Here is an 18,342-nt window from a genome sequence, read left to right on the forward strand (position 1 = left end):
GGATACCCTTGCTCCACTAATCTAAGATTTAGGAGTGGGGTTGAGTCAATGCCACATCATCCCTGCTCCCTCTGTGTCTAAGCTCCAGGGGCGAAGCAGGATGAGAGCTGCTCTCTATGGCGCTGTCCCCTGATGAAGTCAGAGATCTCCTCGTATAAGAGCTAATTCTTTCAGCATTTTCTTATATAAACTGTCCTGTCAAAAAATAGGTATGCAGATTTGACCCAGCTGCATTTGTTCCTGGCAGCAGGGATTCTAAGGAAGGATGCTCATAATGAGAATAGAAAGCCTGGGGAGTAGTATGTGGGCTTTTGCTCAAAAGTGCTGGCCTCTCTTCATACCCAACGATTTGCTGGATTTTTCTGTGGATTTTAGGGTGCTTGGGGTTGGGAGGGCTCTGTCCACAATATAGGGAGTCTAATGCCCATTAGAAAGACTGGGCAGAAATTCTGTAGCCTTAGAAGGCAGTGCAGTTTGGAGGACTTGAACATAAGAACGAACATAACAACTGAGCATAGAGTTGGGAGTCAGGTAACCCTAAGTTCTAATACTGCCTCTGCCACTAACTTGCAGTGTGGCTTTCACCAAGTCGCTTCATTTCCATCTGTTTTCTCATGAGTAAAATAGGGATAATTCATATCCACCTACCTCATAAGGTGTTGTGAAGGTTGACTGTCTGCAAAATGCTCTGAAAATATAAAGCACTATAGAAATGAGAAGTAATGTTAATATTAAGAATGTAGAGTTTTCTTCCTCGCTTGAACCTTCCCTTAGTTTATTACATTCAGAGCTCAATCTGACCCAATGTCTTGTGGCTTTCTCCCTCCCAACCTCCCTGCCCCCCAAGGGGGCTGGAGAGAGGAAGGGAGTGGAGTGGAACTGCTAGAGTTGTTACTTTTTTAACTTTTTCTTCTTCTTCAAATGAGGAAAGATGCTCTGTGGCTAACCCCTCTCCCTTATGCTCCTGCATCCAGCCAGGGGGACAGAACTCCAGCTAGATTGACCAGATAGCAAGTGTGAAAAATCGGGACAGAGGGTGGGGGGCTCATAGGGAGCCTATATAAGAAAAAGCCCCAAATATCGGGACTGTCCCTATAAAATTGGGACATCTGGTCACCCTAACTCCAGCACTCTCCTCCTCTTCCCTCCTGCCCTATGACTGCTGCTACCAGTCAATGGGAGGGGACTCTCTACGGTGTCTCTTCCTCCAGTCTTTGTCCCTCCCACTCTCTGAAATGAATAACTGTCTGAGCTGAAATTTAAAACGTCTAATTCCATTTGCTCCCTCATTCACCAATTACCTCTCCATTGTCTGTCTGTCTCTCCTTATTCATCATCCTGCCCCACATTTATCTCCACCACTTTCTATCCCTTTCTCTTTCTCTTTCTCCAACATTATGAGGGAGAGAGAGTGGAAGAGGCAAGGTGAGTGGTAGAGAGGAGATAATGAATGTGCATTATGGAGGTGAGGGGAAGAGGGAAAGGTTCATGGGAGAAAGAGGAGGAAGAGTGAACCAAGGAGTACTCAGCATGAAGAAAGAGGATGGGGTAGAAGGTGGAGGGCATGGGAGACACCATGCTCCTAATTCATGCACTTGCGCTTGGGTGTCCAAGTAACATTGCTGCTAAGCATAAATTTGGCAGGGGTATGGTTTGGGGCTCTGGTGTGATTTAGCCTAGCAAATGGTTTAATCCTTCAGCTAATGGATGTTGGGTACAGTTTTCAGTCCCTTCATGTGTGTTTTGTCAGGAGTACAGCTGAGTTGCAAATGGTTTTCCTGTCCTGTGAAACCTTTGGTATTTCAAAAATGTTCTCATCTTGTCCTGGGACAGAGACATGACCTTTCATAGAAAAAGCAGGCAGAGGCTTACTCCAGAATAGCCAAATCTGGCAGAGTAGGGACTTGAACGTGGTCTCCCACATCCCAGATGCTTGCCAAACCCACCAGGCTCTTGGCTGTTCTGGGCTGGTGTGTGCTCTCTTAGTTTTGACCAGAAGTTCCATTCTGGACATGAGAAACTTTCTGGATGAAAGTTTTGTTGCAACTGGTATGTTCCCCCAAATTCCTTTAAAATTGCCCAACTTGCTCTAATGAGGAGTTGTTGTATTAGTGTGTATACAACAGAATGGATATATGTTATGTTGCATTTGGTTTAAACTTAAATAATCTTGCCCACTGCTGAAATTTACAAGATCTATGATTTTTGTTTGCTTAATCCTTTGGTAAGAATTAAAACTGCTGTGATGTAAAAGATGCATGATGTAGAAGTTCAGTATGCTCTCTTTTAATTAGTATTTTTCCTCAAGAATATATAATCAGTTTAGAACTGAACAAAGCAGTTTAAACAAGATAAACCATGATTAAATATGTGGAGTTAAAACCTTTGAGCAATTGGTTTTAAAGGATGTAAGACTCTGTTCTTCTCTACCCCCCTCCCCGCACCCCCAAATGTCGATAGTAAAAAATATTCATTTTGGGGATCTTCAGTTGCACACTAACATTTATGTTCATCTTACTTTTGAGCTTCTGTTCCTTTAAAAAAAAAATCTATTAAATCAAACAATTTTTGTTTGCTCTTAGGTTATAAATGATGAGAAAATGGGCTGATTTAACTGCTCTTATACTTGCATTTTCCTTATTTTTGTTCCTATATATGCTATCACTTGAGAAGGATGTCCCCAATTATATACATCAGACCTTCTTATGTTATCCTGTTTATCCTCTTTCCAAAGTACTTTGAGTACTTTGAATCAAGTTAAGTGACTAAAGCAGTGGGGGTTCTGCTACTGTTCTTAGTCTACACACAGATAAAAATCACTACTGGGGTGTCAGCTGCCTCCCTCCCAATTGTTTTGGAGGATATGGACTAAGGTACCTCCAGTATGCTGCTGATAATTGGTTCACTGTCTCTTTACTTTTGTGTGTTTGCGCACAGTCTCCAGCTGTTTGATTTTATGGCAGATGTTTCAATTTGGATCAGGGATTGCTGATTTAAGCTGATCCAGGATAAGATTGAAGTAATGCCTTCTGGGTTGAGGACAGCATCTTGAGGAACTCTAATGGTGGTTTATGTACTTCTGGCATTCAGAGAATGAAACAGCTGGTTATGAAACAGGTCTAGATTTCAGGAGTTGGTGTGGATTTCTCTCCACATACAAGACAATTTTGCTGTAATATTGCAGAATGGGTATTGTTATCTGTACTATTATAAATTATTTCTACTTATATTCATAAGCTACAACAGCTTTGGATTTAGTTGTCCCTCTTCTTGGTAACTTGTCGGCATTTCTATGGCACTCTTTATAGTCTTAACACCTCAAAAACATTAATGAATTAAACCTCACACACTCCTATGAAATAGGGAAGTAATGTAGAACATCCCCATTTTATAGATGGGGAGGTTGAAGAGGCACCATAAATAGAAACCAGTTTTTTGGACTTCTAGTTCTGTGCTTAACCAGAAAATGTTGTGGGGGGAGAGGGGACGTTTAATGGTTATCCGTTAATTAATTTGTCTGGTGATAGCTCATGCCTTTCCAGAACGTTGAGGTCAGCAAAACTCAAACTTCTGAAAACCAGGAAATACGATGGTAAGGTAAACACCCAGGCAGCCTCAACTCCACACCCCTAGACCTGCCAACAGCCACTGGGAATTATCTACATGAATTCCAGCTGCATTTACTGTGTTAAGTGTAGCTGTATTGTTTGGTGGAGGAATAAGTTGGAGTAGTTTGGAAGAGCTGTGATTGTGATAGGAGGAGATCCCTATCACATGTGTTCTCAAAGGAACCAGATATATGTGTACCTTTGAGATTTCAGTACAGAATTGTGTAGGTTGTATCAGTATCAGGGCACTGGGATCTTCTTGCCATGGATATTGTCAATGGTAAGCTGGACTACGCCAGCAGTCTGTGGATATGAGAATGGGTAGGGAAAAGTATAGGTTTAGGCGGTATCCTGTGTGAAGGGGTTGTACAAGGCTATAAAATGGTTAAATTTTACAACTGTGGTGTTCTGTCAGGGAAGTAGGGTCAGTGTTTTGAGTGTAGGGCAAGTGCATGTAGTGCCTGTCCATAACAGCAAAAACACAGAGTGCGAGTATGTGTGTGTTATTGGCATTGTGGGGCATTGCCCAAAAAGGGCAGAATTAAAGTTGCATGGGCAGGGAGAGGGACTCAGACCCCTGCAAAGGTGTCACTCAGATCCTACCACACACATGGAAGGGGAGAATTCAGGGCTGACAATCCCCCCCCCCAACTCTAACTTACTCTCCAACTCCTCCTGTTTTCTCCCCTCCCCTGAGCCTCCCAGCCCCTCTTCCCTGTCCTATCACCCATTCATCCGCCTCCCCATAATACCCCTATCCCTCCCAGCAGACCCAAACCCCTCCTCCCCTATTACCATCTACTTTTGCACCTCTAATCACCTGTCCCCTTCCAGTGAGCATTTGCATGTGTAACTTATTTTCTTGTAAAAAATAGTTTCAGCATGTTCTGAATATTCTGCTGTACTCAGATTGCATTTCTCCAACCTCAGAAACCTTCAGAGAGGTGGATTGTTCCTAAATGTTTACAGTTCAGTCTCAGATTTCTACCCAGGTAGATTTCAGACTTCAAAGTTGCAGGCTAAGAGAGATTTCCTCAATGTGATGTTCTCCAATGAAAAAGAATACCGAATGGTTATGAATACAGCCCAAAACAATGCCTCCGAGGTTCATTAATGTCTCCCTTCATAGCAGTGGGTGTCCTCTTGCCGGCCTTCCCTCCCTGCGCACAGTGATGGAAACTCTCATCTGATATATGTCAAGCATGCTTGTTCTCAGTCACTCACTCAGTGCCAGCAGTGTGTTCTTAGTGTATGCGCTGAGTGTTCTAAGGTTCCCACCTGGAGAGTCAGGTCTTCCCCAGATCCTGGCTTAGATGGGAGGGGTAAGGAAAGGGGCTCAGACAATCCCCAAACAGCAACCCTCCCCCCCCAACTTGGCTCACATGAGGGAGAGAGGGGTCAGATCCCCATAGATGGTCAGGGCCTCCCAGATTCTGGCACACATTGGGGGGGGACAGGGAGCAGGGCTCAGACACCCCCTGAAAAGCAAGCCCTTCAGAAACTGGCTTACATGGGAAGGGAGAGAGGGGAGAATCAAATCACTGTGGTTGGGCAGGGGCTCCCCAGACCCTGGCGCACACATGGGGGTAGAGAGCGGGACTCTCACATCCCCCAGATCCCAGCTTACAAGGACTGTAGGGGCTCAGACAACCCATATATTGGCGCATACACACAGGAAGAATGTGGGCTGACAGGTGACCCTGCTCCTATTCTTCCCCCTGTCCTGCCACTCACCCCCATGTCCCTTTCCCAACACCCATCACCTGAGCCTGCCAGCCCCACTCACCTCCCCTACCACCCATCCCCATTCCCTCCACTCCTCCATCCCATAAAATGCCCTTATCCTGCCAACAAGCATTCTCATATCAGTTTAAAACAAACAAAGACCCTATGATTACTTTCCCCCAATAGAGAGAGGTTTTAGCAAAAATGTATCCCAGCCATTTCCAGGTTTCTGCCCCAGGTGGGACTCAGACTAACACTGGCTGAGTGGGTCAGGTTCATAGGACTCCTGCTTATTCCCTTGGCTCGCCAGCTGGCGTGAAAATTTGAAGGCTATCAGTCCTGTTAATTCTTCTGTCCATGTGTGCTCAGGATAATACACTTGGCATGAGAATTAATGCATGAGTCTTGCAACTAGCCAAACTGGAAAAGCCAAATATTTTTGAAATCTTTTAATTTGATTTACCCCAAAGAACTGGTGAGTGGCATGCACTCTGTTGGGGTAACCTTTGAGTATTGGGCATCTTGGTGCAATAATCTGAGCCCTTGTTTGATCTCTATGACCAAAAATAGGTTGCCAGAATCTCTCAACTTTAAGAAAAGCCATTTTTTCCCAGAGGCTATATCTCAGGAACCACCTGGTCAAATGGCCCCCAATTTAGATCATTAAGAGAACTCTGCATACCCATGAGGCACACCAGATTTCAAGGCAATCCAAGTAACTGTATAGATTTTAGTGCACTTGGAAGAGTCAAGCTTTAAATAGAAACCTGGTCTGAACCTTAACTATAGCTGGGCTGTTGCCCTGCAGTAATATTTCCTCTCTTGGAATGGGATGAGGGAATAATTAATTTTCTGAAAGATCAAGACATTACTGTTAGTTTATAATGCACTTAATGATTTAACCCTGAAGCACTTGAGTGATCATACCTTAATTCTCTTCTAAGCTGAGTTTGCCAGTTTGTTGTTGCTTCTGTGCAGAAATTTCTATTGGGTGGGTTAGGAAAAATAGGATAGTGCTAAAGGGAACCTGACTGCAGCTGTCTTCAGGACATTTCACTTCTGGTTAGCTAATTGATGCCAGTTTGGCGGGGAGGGTGTTTCCTCTGGGTTCTCCCTCTTTTTTAGGGCTGTTGCTTTTCTTCTTCTTCTTCTTCTTCTTCTTCTTCTTTAACTAACTTTCTTTTGTTTTAAAGAGTGGCTGGCTTTTTGGACACTTGTTTTTATTTTATTATTGTAATATTGCACAGTGCTCAAGATATTTGCAGTGGACATTTTAGATAATGGAATATGATTTCTTCATAAGCCAAATTCCGCAGCTTCTTATCTTTTCTCCAACTTTTACATGTGGTTTTTTTTTTTTAGGACTGAATTGTCCTGGACAGTCTGTAGCGTACTAAATGCAGTCTCACCAGAACCTAGAAATAGTATGGAAATAGACTGTTTACTCTTGGTCTGTGATTGAAGACTCTTTCATCTGCAGCCCAAAATCATTTTTGCACTTTATCACGCTGTCAGTTCGTATCTAATTTGTTCACTGTCTCCTCTAGGCTTCTTTCAGCACTGCTGCTTTCCAAGTATCTCCCTCTCATGAATTCTCTCTGTTTAACAGACATTTTCACCAGAGGTATAAGCTTGTGTTTTTTTCCAGGCTGAATTTTATTTAGTAGCTGTTTTCTAATTTTTCTGTCCCGTTGCATTTTTTTAAAGGTATTTGCAGCGTTTCCCAGTTAATATTTTTGTGTTTTAAATGAAAATGCTAAATCTGGGCCTAATGCAGTGTCACATCTCTCTGGGAACCTCCAAACAATTTAGTACGTTGCTCTTTGATAGTACTTTTGTTTATGGTCTTTCAGCAAGTCTTTTGTCAATATGACAATGCTCATATGATTCATATCCAAGTAATTTTGAATTAGTTTTGTGATGCTCTTTATGTCCTTAGTCCCCCAGTTTTACAATCTGATATGTGGGAATGTGGTCTGATGAGTAGATCAGAGGTTGGGAGTAGAGATCTTTGTTCTGGTCCTGGTCCTGTCACTTGACGTGGTGTATGACCTTGGGCAAGTCCATTTAACTACTCTGTGCCTCAGTTTCCCCATCTGTAAAATGGGGTATGATACTTGCCTCTATTCCAGGAGTGTTTTGATATATTTGTAAAGCACTTTGGGATCTTTGGATGAAAAGTGTTACATTATGATTATTTCATAAACCAGTTCTTGTCAATATTTATTGTTCTACTGTCATCTAGGTTTTTAATCCCTTCCCTTCTTCTCCAATCCAAATTTCTTTATTTTATTAGGAACTAAAATTTAGTTTTACTGATCAGTCATTGCCAGAATTGTTCTCCCCTCCACCCCCATTCATGAATTTCGTCAGTCCCTATGGTTTCTTTATAATTTTACATAACACTTATGAAATATGTGTCAGCATGTCAGAGCTAATTCCTTTAAGATTCTGGGGTAAATGTTATCCAGAACTACTGACGTGTGCATGATGTATTCTGTGCTTAAAGTATTCCCTTTTCTGATTTTAATTTAAAAGCTACATTGATGAGCTTTTAAATTATCCGTCTTACTTTTGTTTTTTTGTATTGAATGTTGTATTAATTTAGATGAAGTATAAGGCTAACTGTGTTAACATAACCCAGTTACTGTCCAGTATTAAACAGTGTTAAGTAACTATTTAATACCGGAGTTTGGTGTACAGAGACCTCAGCCTGTTTATTACCCTGGCAAACACACCATTACAAATTGTTTTTAATCTTTTATTAAAGATAAAGAAAAGGAGGAAAAATAATTAAAGCATTTGCAATGTAAAGTATTAAATAACGTTTTCATTTTAACACCATCCTGTGTTCCCTTTTCCTTTAGCTGGAGCGATGTTTTAGAAGGAAACCCTTTCGGCCCTCTACCTTGTTTGACAGTCTCTTAGATGGCATCAAAGATGGTAATTGTCCTTTTGGGGAAAAGAGAAGTTAGCTGAAATGGGCTGGAGCTGCTGTCTAAGTCCAATCCTGTTTCATCCCAGGTGGTATTTGGGATTTAGCAGGAGGTGGTGATGTCATCTAGGTCCCAGTCTGGTCAAGACATCTCTCAGGATGAGTGTGACAAAAGGCCCAGGGTTCAAAGGGGATTGTGGGGGTGATAGCTATGATGGTGAAGTTTGCTCCGGTAGCTAATTCCTCCTCTCCCCCCTCCAAGTCTCTTACTTTAAGGACCCCCAAAGGGAATCGTGGGGGGTGGAATAGCGCATCCCCTCACTATTTTGTCCACCAGTTAGGCCTACTTTCTGACACACCAGTTTGGATGCACCGATTTATGATTCCACACTTCTCTTGTTTACCATGCAGGATGTGAATACAGTCCTTGGCTTATATTAGGAAGCTTTTTTGTTTGGACTAATTCAGTATTTCAGTCTCCCTTTCATATCTTTTCACATCAACATTTGTTATAGGTTATTGTGATATCTTATGAATCTTTACATACTTCTTACAGTTGAACTCATCACTAGAGTAAATTTGTAGGCCCAATTTATTACAACATAGGGAACATGTTTTTTTTAAGAGTTCAGTAGGTCAGCCATTTTAGAAGAATTACTGAACTTAATCTCCCTCCTTAACAAGAGATTGGATTTATATTTGCTCTAGTATAGATGGAAAAATGACAATCAACCAAAATGAGAGAAAACAATTCTGAAATAGGAAAGTTCAAGAAAAAAACAAGATTGATATCTTAAACCACTTGTTGGGTATTACAGTAGCTAAATCTTCATTCTAATGTAACTTTTATTTACAGTAATATATTTGCTCCTTTGCATTTAATATAGCTTAAAAAAAATCACATGGCAAAATATCTTAGCATTTCCCTAGTGTACAACTGCCCTCAAATGGGAGCTGCCAAGGCAATGGTACATGTAGTGCCCCATAGTTGTTGTCATGGCAGCTGCTAGGCCTTCTATAAGTGGAGTGTGTGGTGCCATCTGTCTCTAGCTCCCAGTGGGGAGCAGAGTGACTCTCTTCTGCTCTCCCCCAAAACATTTTTCTGGTTGGGGTTAAGGAAGGACCTTTAGCTACATTCCTCCCCAAGAATCTTCCAAGGCTGTGAAGGTTTGGTGGAAGATGCTATAACCATTCCTGCTGGGGTGGGAACAAGGAGGAAATAGCCTGATAATCTGTCTTTCAGACTATTCCTGTTAGATAGAGAGCACCCTAAATAAAGCCTTTATTAAATGGGTAACTGAAAATTTCAGGAGCATTTCAAACAAAGAATGGCTGGTTTGGATTGTCAATAATAGTGATGAAAAGGTTTTTTTCATAAACTGAAATACTTCCTTTGGCTTCAGGAAGTATTGAACAAAGGAGCTATTTTAGCTTATGGACAGTAATATACTACTATAGCTCTGAAAGCCAGTAAGTATTTTAATAATAGAAGTTTTGCAGCCTCAAAAGAATAAATATTGCCTAGTCTGAATCAGTGTTTGTTAGTGTTATATACATATAAACAAACAAACACTGATTCAGACTCTCTCTCTCTATTTATGCAAATATTGAACTGTATGGCAAAATAAAAGGCTTTCCTCTTTGTTTACAGAATAAATGGCTGTTTACTATATATCACAATAACCTTTCTTGAGAAACTTTCTTGATCAGGAGAGAAGTAAAAAGGTTTTGAAACATTGCACGTGTGCTGTAAACAAGATTTTTACTAAGGTCAGCTAGTTAGCATTGGCGTGGATGAGATGAATTATATATAATGGAGAAACAAGAATGAAGATCTGAGCTCCGTTTAAAATAAACTTTTGTCTGAAGCATAAGGAAGATTTAGTGTGATGTTGCTGAATTGACTAATCAGCATTTAAGGTGTGTGCTGTTTTGGTAATCCTAATTTGTCTAATACATTTAAATATAATCTGCAGAAATGCAAAATAATGTGCATGTTCACTTTTGCTAAAAGTGTGCTGTTGGCATGTAGATTGGTTTGTTCGTCAAAAGAAGGGCATCGATAAACACATTGTCCTTTGGGGAATGGAGAGGAGAAAGTTTGGTTTAAAACAAACAAACAAACAAAAAAACCCCACTACAATATTTCTTCACAATAAAGCACAAATAGCCTCTGCAAACGCTGGCAAGGCACGAAATACAATTTCTTCTCTCAAACTTGTAATTGTTCACTGATTTTAAATGTTTTGTTTTTTTGAAACCTAAAAATGAGGGGAATCAAAATGTTTTTGGTCAGAAAAAGCCATGTGTATAGACATAAAGGTGTCTACAGAGATACCTTCAAAGAAGTCAGTCAAAAAACCTATGCCTTTAGTTCAGTGCTTAATTTGTAATGAAAGAGGTGCTGGGGCTCAAGCAGTATTTTTTACTTCTGTAACTGAGGCGGCAAGCCCAGAAGTGCCAGGGCTATAAACTGCCAAGCCTAGAGGTGCCAGGGCTCAGCCTTGGCAAGCCATGGTACAAATTAAGCACTGCTTTAGTTGCTGTAAGATGACTTCATTTGCACACCGGGGGCACCAGTAAGTAGCTTGGCCACAACCCTCACACCACTTTCTGGTATCTGCCATCCATTTGTGCAGTCTCCCATCAATGCAGTCTAAGTTATCACAGTCATATGCAGGTCCTTGTATATGTTCAATGTGCTCATCTTCCTTGTAGAGCTGAGAAACATCGTACTTGATTTTTCTGATTTCTCACCAAAATAGATCAGTGACCAATTGGTCCAGGCCCGATTCACACTAGCAGAGTTGAAATACCTGCTTTGCAAACATCTTTAACCAAACCTCGTTTGGTGCCCAGCCACTAGTGGATAATCCAGCCTACGTTCCTGTTCAATTCTGACACTATAATTCACCCTGGTACAAACCCCAAGATTTTTCTCTATTAAATGAATAATCAAGACATTAGATGAATGTGATTCTCCCATCAGGGAGTGCAGGAAAGGCATTAGCTTGTGCCACAACATGCCCCTCCCCTGCAGCCATCCAAAGCTGACTGTTGCAGCCTGAAGCCCAGCTCTGATCCACCTGCTGTTCTCCTGTCCTCTTGTGGGCTCAGTGCACTATCGTCAAGTGCAGCAAATCATCTTGTTTCCAATGTCTCCTGAAAATTGCAAGCAGAAAGAGGTTTAGCTTGTATTCTCCCCCTGCCCTGCTAGTCCCCACTGAAGAGTGGGCATTGGTTATATAACATTATATTATCCAGAGCCTGGTCACCTGGACCCCTCCGTGAATCAAATGCCTTCAAAGCTGCAGACGTTGCCACATCATTCCTGAAGGAATACTTACCAAATCTTGTTGTATTGTACCCCAAGCAGGCTAACACCTTTCTTAATATACTGCAGCAAATAGATCTCTGGTCAAGTAACTGGCATCCCAGTATAATACAATAAAAGGCTGGCTCTTACAAACACCAGGTCAGAAAATGTTCTTCTGGATTTAATTGGGCATAACTGTTCATCTAGGCATGCTCTTAGTTCTGTTCTGGGCTTCAGCATCTGCTTATGGACCGTTATTTAACCTGCACCTCTTCCAGTTCCAGTGTGTGCTTGGAGCGGCCTGTTGATGCGCCAGAAGGGACTGAAAAGCCACAGCAAATTCTGCCTTAAACAGTATTGCCTCTGCTGTGCAAAAACTTGCTCTGGGGGCAAAGCCTCTACTGATCCAACATCCACCGTGGCATCCACTTGTACCTGTAAATTTCAACCTGGCATCCAATCATATCATTCCCTTAAACTATTTAAAAAATGTCTCCCACACTCAAGTATTTCCTCTTTTTCTTTGTCAAAATAATGAGGCTCCTTAATTGCCAAGGTGGTTGCTACTAAATGTACATAAAAGCCCTGACCAGGACAGTTAGGGGCAAAATGTAAAGAACCCATAATTACATGCAACTGCTTTGGAGTTACTTTGCCAAAACCTTTCATCTCTTGTATTAACATACCTAATTTGTCCAGATTTTCCTTAGGCATGATACACCTACCAATTTGATTTCCAGGTATGTCATTCTCTGGATTGTCTCTTTTTTTCAGGGGGTGAGTAGGACTCCCCAGGCATTTTGCCATCTATGGAAATGTTCCTCATTGGTGAGTGAGTTCACCCAAATCACATTTTCCTGCCAAAAGAGTCATCCAGAGAGTGAGCCAATTGGTGCAAGTTAATTTCCTTAGTAACTGTCCACTCCTGCACTGTAGGAAACTGGGGCCCTCAGCTTCATAACTTAACCATGCTCGCATTGTTTGCAAATGAGTGTAAAGGCTCAAATATAAATAAGTGTTGTCAATATGGCTTCTTTCAGGCAGCTGCTCTTTCTTCAGCAGCAATCAGAGCAGAATGGCTGCTGCATGGCCCCAGGGCTTTATACACAGGAAGGGAGGAGCGTGAGACAATCAACTCTCCCCTCTTTCCCCAGCCTCCCAACAGCAGAAGGGAGAGGTGGAGAATTCAGTGTCTTCCCTCCCCATGCCCCCCAATGATCTCTACTTGCGAGTTGCACTCTGGATGTGGGAGAAGGGAAATCCACAGAGCAGTCAAGCCTGCCCCTCCCTTCTCTCGGGACCCCAGGGGTTGCTTTTCCTTGCTGGTGTGATCAAACCACCCCACCCTCTGTTGGGTGTGTGATCATTTGTTCCTGATGACTAAATTAATTTGGCAGTAAGAAGCATTTTTGCTGTAATGAGAGGAAGAGTTTGTAATTTTGCACAAGGAAATTGAGCTCTTCTGCACCGCTTACCCTACTCAGTGTATGTCACACATACTGTCGCATCATGTTCTGCATTTATATGTGAATTTAAAAATGTACTCCAGATCAGAGTAGTAATTTGATAAAGCAGAAGATCTATAATTCAAAGTATTTTGTATTGAGGATTTAAAAAGTTTTTGAAAACATTTCTAAAATATTTTCTGTAAAATGTGGCATGTACAGAATATATGGTAGTGTGATAGTAAAAATGTATTGGCACTTGTTTCAGATAATCTGCTTTACTTGTGTGAGTTTATCACTTGTAACACATCCGCACCAAATTCATGCTAGCAAAACCTTTATAGGCCCACACTATACCATCATGCGTTCTCTCTCCCTTTTTCCTGCAGTAGTCACACACAAACAATGCACTGACCTAGTGATGTGGGTGTGATTGTGGCTCCCTCTGCTGGCAGGCACTGCTTACTGTACAACTTTGTGTTGTCACAACTAAATAAGTTCTCCTTTAGCTCAGGTGGTGGCTCAGATACTTTTGGTGCTGTTTGATTCTATGGATTCGATCCCCACCGACGATGGGACATGGCCATGATTGGTTTTGTGCACGCGCATCCACACACAGATTTGTATACGTGTGTGTGTGTGTGTGTGTGTGTGTGATCTATGTATAAAATGTATTCAAGTGGTGCATGCTATCACTGATGCTGATTTTCTTATAGGTCTAGATTTTCTTATAAGTCTTTCATGCATTCATAGCTTTTTCAAATAATATCTTTTTATGCTGAAATTTGTCTTAGCCAAAAGGTAACTTTAAAAAAGTCTGAGCCAAACCATTTCCGTCATTTTTTGAGTTACACATGCTTTGAAAAAATTTTCCTCATATGTTCCAATCAGATATTTCACTCTTGGATAACTTAAAAATGAATGATGCTAGAAAATTCAAACTTGATGTGTTGCTTTCCTTGTAGCTTAATATTCAAATCAGAAGAAAATTAACATATTAGTTTAAAAAAATTGAGATTTTAAGTAACCAGTTTTGCATGTTTGAGCTGTGTTCTTTCTGGTTCCTTGAAAATGCATAAACCAAAAAAGTCCACCCTTGGTGGAAGGAAGGTCTTGAGTTACAGAGTGGAAGTTGGCATAAAATAACGTTGGCCTTTTGCAGGATGTGTCTTAGCAGGAGAATCCCTGTGCATATGGAAGTTCATGGTGGTTTGGAGCTTTACCCTTGCCCTGCCTTCTATTTCCCCTTCCTGAGCCACCTCTCCAATATTGGGAAGCCCAATCATGTTGAAATAGTATGTAGGAGTTTCCTTGGAACTTTAGGACATGGGACAATGTTATATTGGCTCAATCCTGCCTCTTCTATTGAAATTTGCATCTCCCATGGCCCAGCAGAAACAGCGTGTGTAAATTATTAGGATTGTTAGAAGTTTGCTATGCTGCAGAGCTGGGTGGATTCTCCCCTTCAATTTGTTTTTGGGTTACTGACACTCTTTGTGAATTTGGGCTGAATTCATGAAAGTAGGGGGAGAAAAGCAGGAACATCTCCACCTATACATTAAACAATAGATTAAAAGATGATGAAGCAACAGAAAGGACTAATTAGGTTGTTTGCAAACAGTGTGTCTTCAGTCTGAGTTTGGTAATAAATGCATTGAGATATTAATTTGGTAATGCATTAACTTGCGTACAATATAAAGATAATTACTCTTTTAATCATTGTAATTCTGGTACTTTGAGAGAAACCCTATCAAATGTGAACAGGAGCACTAGGTTTAGTCACACCTATTCCATTACACAAGAATGACAAGATTATAAGAGATGATCTACTTATAAACTGCTTCTATTTTAATGTTTTTTCCCCATCTTGAGTAAGGGCATTTAAGCTATGTATGTCTCATGGGTTTGTATTTTGTCTTTAGTGTGTTGAAAATAAAATGAATTTAACTTTGAAGAGTCTATGAAACTTAATGCTAAAATAATAAAAAACCCTAGGTAACTTTCAGATAATAAAGAGAAATAATAGTGACTTAAAAGATTTACAATGGAAAAATGATTGACATTGATCTGGAGTTTTTCTTCATTTTTGCAACATAATGCAATTCAAATGTTATTTCACAGTTTGAGTTATAAAGTATTCTGTGCTGCTCTCTAAAAAGTAAGTACAAAACTGTGCTGGCACAAGCCAACTCTTGTTCTAGTGTAGCATGGTAATTGATTTCCCAAAGTTGACACTCTTAATTTCTTGTGTTTCAGAGCTGTGAAAGTTAACGGAAGTAGAATGGAAGCTACCGTAATATTACCTATTCTGAAGAAAAAATTAGCCTTCCTTTCAGGTACAGTTTCTGATTTTTCTTCAGTCAGTTCCTCAGTGTATCATTTGAATCTGACTTGTGTGGTTTGTTGATCTTTGCCAGATGCATTTGACAGACATGTATCTTAGATTTTCACTAAGGCTTATTTCAAACACCCGTCTAAAATATCCTCTTTTAATCTGGATAGTAAAACTAAATTCAAACATAGTTTGTCACTAGTGGATCTTGGCAAGCCAATTTTTATTCTGGTCTGTAACTTGATTGAAATGACCTACACAAGGTTGGTGTCATGTTTCACGTCTTATAAAATAAAATTTGATAATTTAATAAGGGTCCAAAACTAACTACTAACTGGCATGTAAGCAATTGATTCTGAAATTTAGGACAATTCATTTTCAGGATTTCTTATAGAGAGTTCTTCCTCCTCCTTTCCTTCCATCTTTACGCCACAAAAGATAGGGGCCATCTTTTTGTTCTGCGTGTACAGCCCCTAGCACAATGGGGTTATGGTCCAGACTGAGTCTCTTGGGCATTCAAATAATTAATAATAAGATGAAATCTTATCAAGTAGTAAAAATAATGATTTAGTCTGGCAGGGGTGGAGCTGGAATATTAATTTGTATTATTTTGCTCAAATCAATTTGCATTTTAGGTTTAAGTCAATCATTTACAAAAGAATGAAGACTTTCCCTTAAGAGACGTATGTTTTAAATGACTTGAGATTGTGCTGTTTTAGATGTTCACGTTGCTTTTAGTTCTTGCTGTTTTAACTCCTACGCACATCAGAATTTAAGAAAGATGAGTTGCTGATAAGTACATTTTTGCAATCGTACGAATCAGGAAGCATTGTTTTAGCTTAAAAAAAAATTACTGTATTTCAGCTAATGGCTAGTTCTTAGCCAAATCAAGCAAGTGTGTGTCTTGCTTGAATGTCTAAAAAATTAAACTCCCATGTTTCTCCTCAGAGCTAATGTATTTAGAGCAGTGGTTCTCAACCTTTCCAGACTACTGTACCCCTTTCAGGAGTCTTTGTCTTGTGTACCCCAGTTTTCACCTCACTTAAAAACTACTTGCTTACAAAATCAGACATAAAAATACAAGTGTCACAGCCACACTATTACTGAAAAAACAGATTACGTTCTCATTTTTACCATAGTATTATAAAATCAATTGAAATATAAATATTGTATAGTATATAGAGCAATATAAACAAGTAATTGTATGAAATTTTAGTACTGATTTCACTAGTGCTTTACACGGCTGCTACTCTGAAACAGCTTCTTCTGGCAGCCTGCAATAGTGAGCAATTTCCGTAGCTGCCTCCTTCTCTGGGAGCAGTTTCAGCAGTTAGAGTACAATTGTTTGATTAGCATATGCCTCAAGGAGATTCTGATCAGCTAAAGTGCATTTGCAATTTGGCAAGTAAAGCTACCTGATTCACTGTGAAATACAGATATTTTTAGTGAAAAGCAATTTAATGAGTGGCTGTTTAAATGCTGGAAAAATTTTGGAACTTACTATATTGCTGAGTAAGCTTGATTCTTTGGAATTACATAGTATTGACAGACATTTTAATTTAATTAATGGTACAGATTTATACAACAGGTTTTTTTTTAGCTTTCTCAGATGTGAATAAAGAAAATTGGTGGGCAACCAGTTTGTCAAATCTCTTTATATCATTTAGTTTCAAGAAGTTTTAAAATATAATCATAATAAAACATCAGAAGAAAGTTATGCTGTGAAAATATCTGGTAGGTTTTTGGATGTTGAGCTCCCCAGACACGAGAATTATAATCTGCTAGAAGACTAGAAAACTAGTATGTTTGGACCTGCTTTATTATTCCTTGTCTAACTTTACATAATTTTCCCTCCTCCACTACACAGTGCTTTTCAGGACTTGTTCTCTTGAGATAGGAGGCTAAGCTATGTGGTTCCTTCTAGAAGCTATTGGCAATAATGCTTGATTAATTAGCTCAGGTGGTACCCCACTTCATTCACCAGAGGGAAAATACAGCAGTTTCTATTGGAACAGTATTTCCATGGACCTGGAAACCTTGGGCCAAATTCAGAAGCAGTATAAATGACTGTGCAAATTACGCATTGGTAAATTAGTGCATAGGACGGAGGGGGGAGAAATGTGTGCTTCTGTAGAAGCAGAAAAAGCAACCAACAGGAGGGTGTAAGAGAGCAGTTCCTTCAGTTTTATTTCTTATACCTGTCCTTGGTTGCTTTTTGTGGTACAGTCCTGCTTTTCCACTTTCTCAGCATGTAAATTTGATCAGTTTATGCTGATCTGTAACATACTTCACATGAATTTGTCCTATTTTAAGATTGGTTCTAAACCTGAGAATCCTCACATAATAGCTCAAATTATGGCTTCTTTGTCAGATGACTTTTTTTGGCTTCCCGTCTAGAGTCACAATCAGATTTAGTTATTGCCACTCCTACAGATAGTACTGTGAAGGTGAGGTGGGGAATGTGTCTGAGATAGAAATCATGATGCAGTGATGAACAATCATGCAAGAGAATTTTTTAAAAAGGAAGGAGAAATTAATGACTTCTGCTAAATCTCGTTATCGCAATATAACTAAGGAGCTGAGACAAAAATGAAAAAAATAATCTGGGTCCACCCTAACATTGGTGTAACTTCCATTGTGTAATATGTTTTGGTTTTTTTGTATTGATGATATTGAATGCTAGGGGTATGTTCAGGGAAGGTTGCTGAAATTTCCTAACTGATAATCTGGATGTGATTGTTAAGCAATTTATGACACACAGTTTTATAATATATCTTAAAAGTGATTGGTTGTGAATTAAAATAATTCTAGTTTAGAAGGATACATAGAATTGCTCGATACCTCTTATTGAAATTGTAGAGCAGTGTCATTCATTGGAGGGAGTTTGTTGGAATTAGATAATCCTTGTTTTGCCATCTTTTTGAGTGATTTAAGTCAGTTGAAGAAACTGTTTGAAGACTTTTAGTGACAGAATATTTGTC

The 18,342-nt window shown here is 40.0% G+C and overlaps 1 protein-coding gene across 5 annotated transcripts in view; it reads left to right on the forward strand.

Annotated features, from left to right (window-relative positions):
• The window catches only part of SESTD1 (SEC14 and spectrin domain containing 1), a 119,251-nt gene that overhangs the window by 12,763 nt on the left and 88,146 nt on the right, over positions 1 to 18,342 (forward strand). For 4 of the 5 annotated variants that reach the window (XM_054044504.1, XM_054044505.1, XM_054044507.1 and 1 more), the window contains one exon: positions 15,286 to 15,365. In XM_054044504.1, coding sequence (XP_053900479.1) covers positions 15,311 to 15,365 — 55 coding nt within the window. In that variant the 5' untranslated portion in view covers positions 15,286 to 15,310. Of the gene's footprint in view, positions 1 to 8,200; positions 8,277 to 15,285; positions 15,366 to 18,342 lie in introns of all 5 variants that reach the window. The other variant, XM_054044506.1, reaches the window with a different exon arrangement.

Source organism: Malaclemys terrapin, chromosome 11 (assembly GCF_027887155.1).
Source record: "Malaclemys terrapin pileata isolate rMalTer1 chromosome 11, rMalTer1.hap1, whole genome shotgun sequence".
NCBI classification, from domain to species: Eukaryota; Metazoa; Chordata; order Testudines; family Emydidae; genus Malaclemys; species Malaclemys terrapin.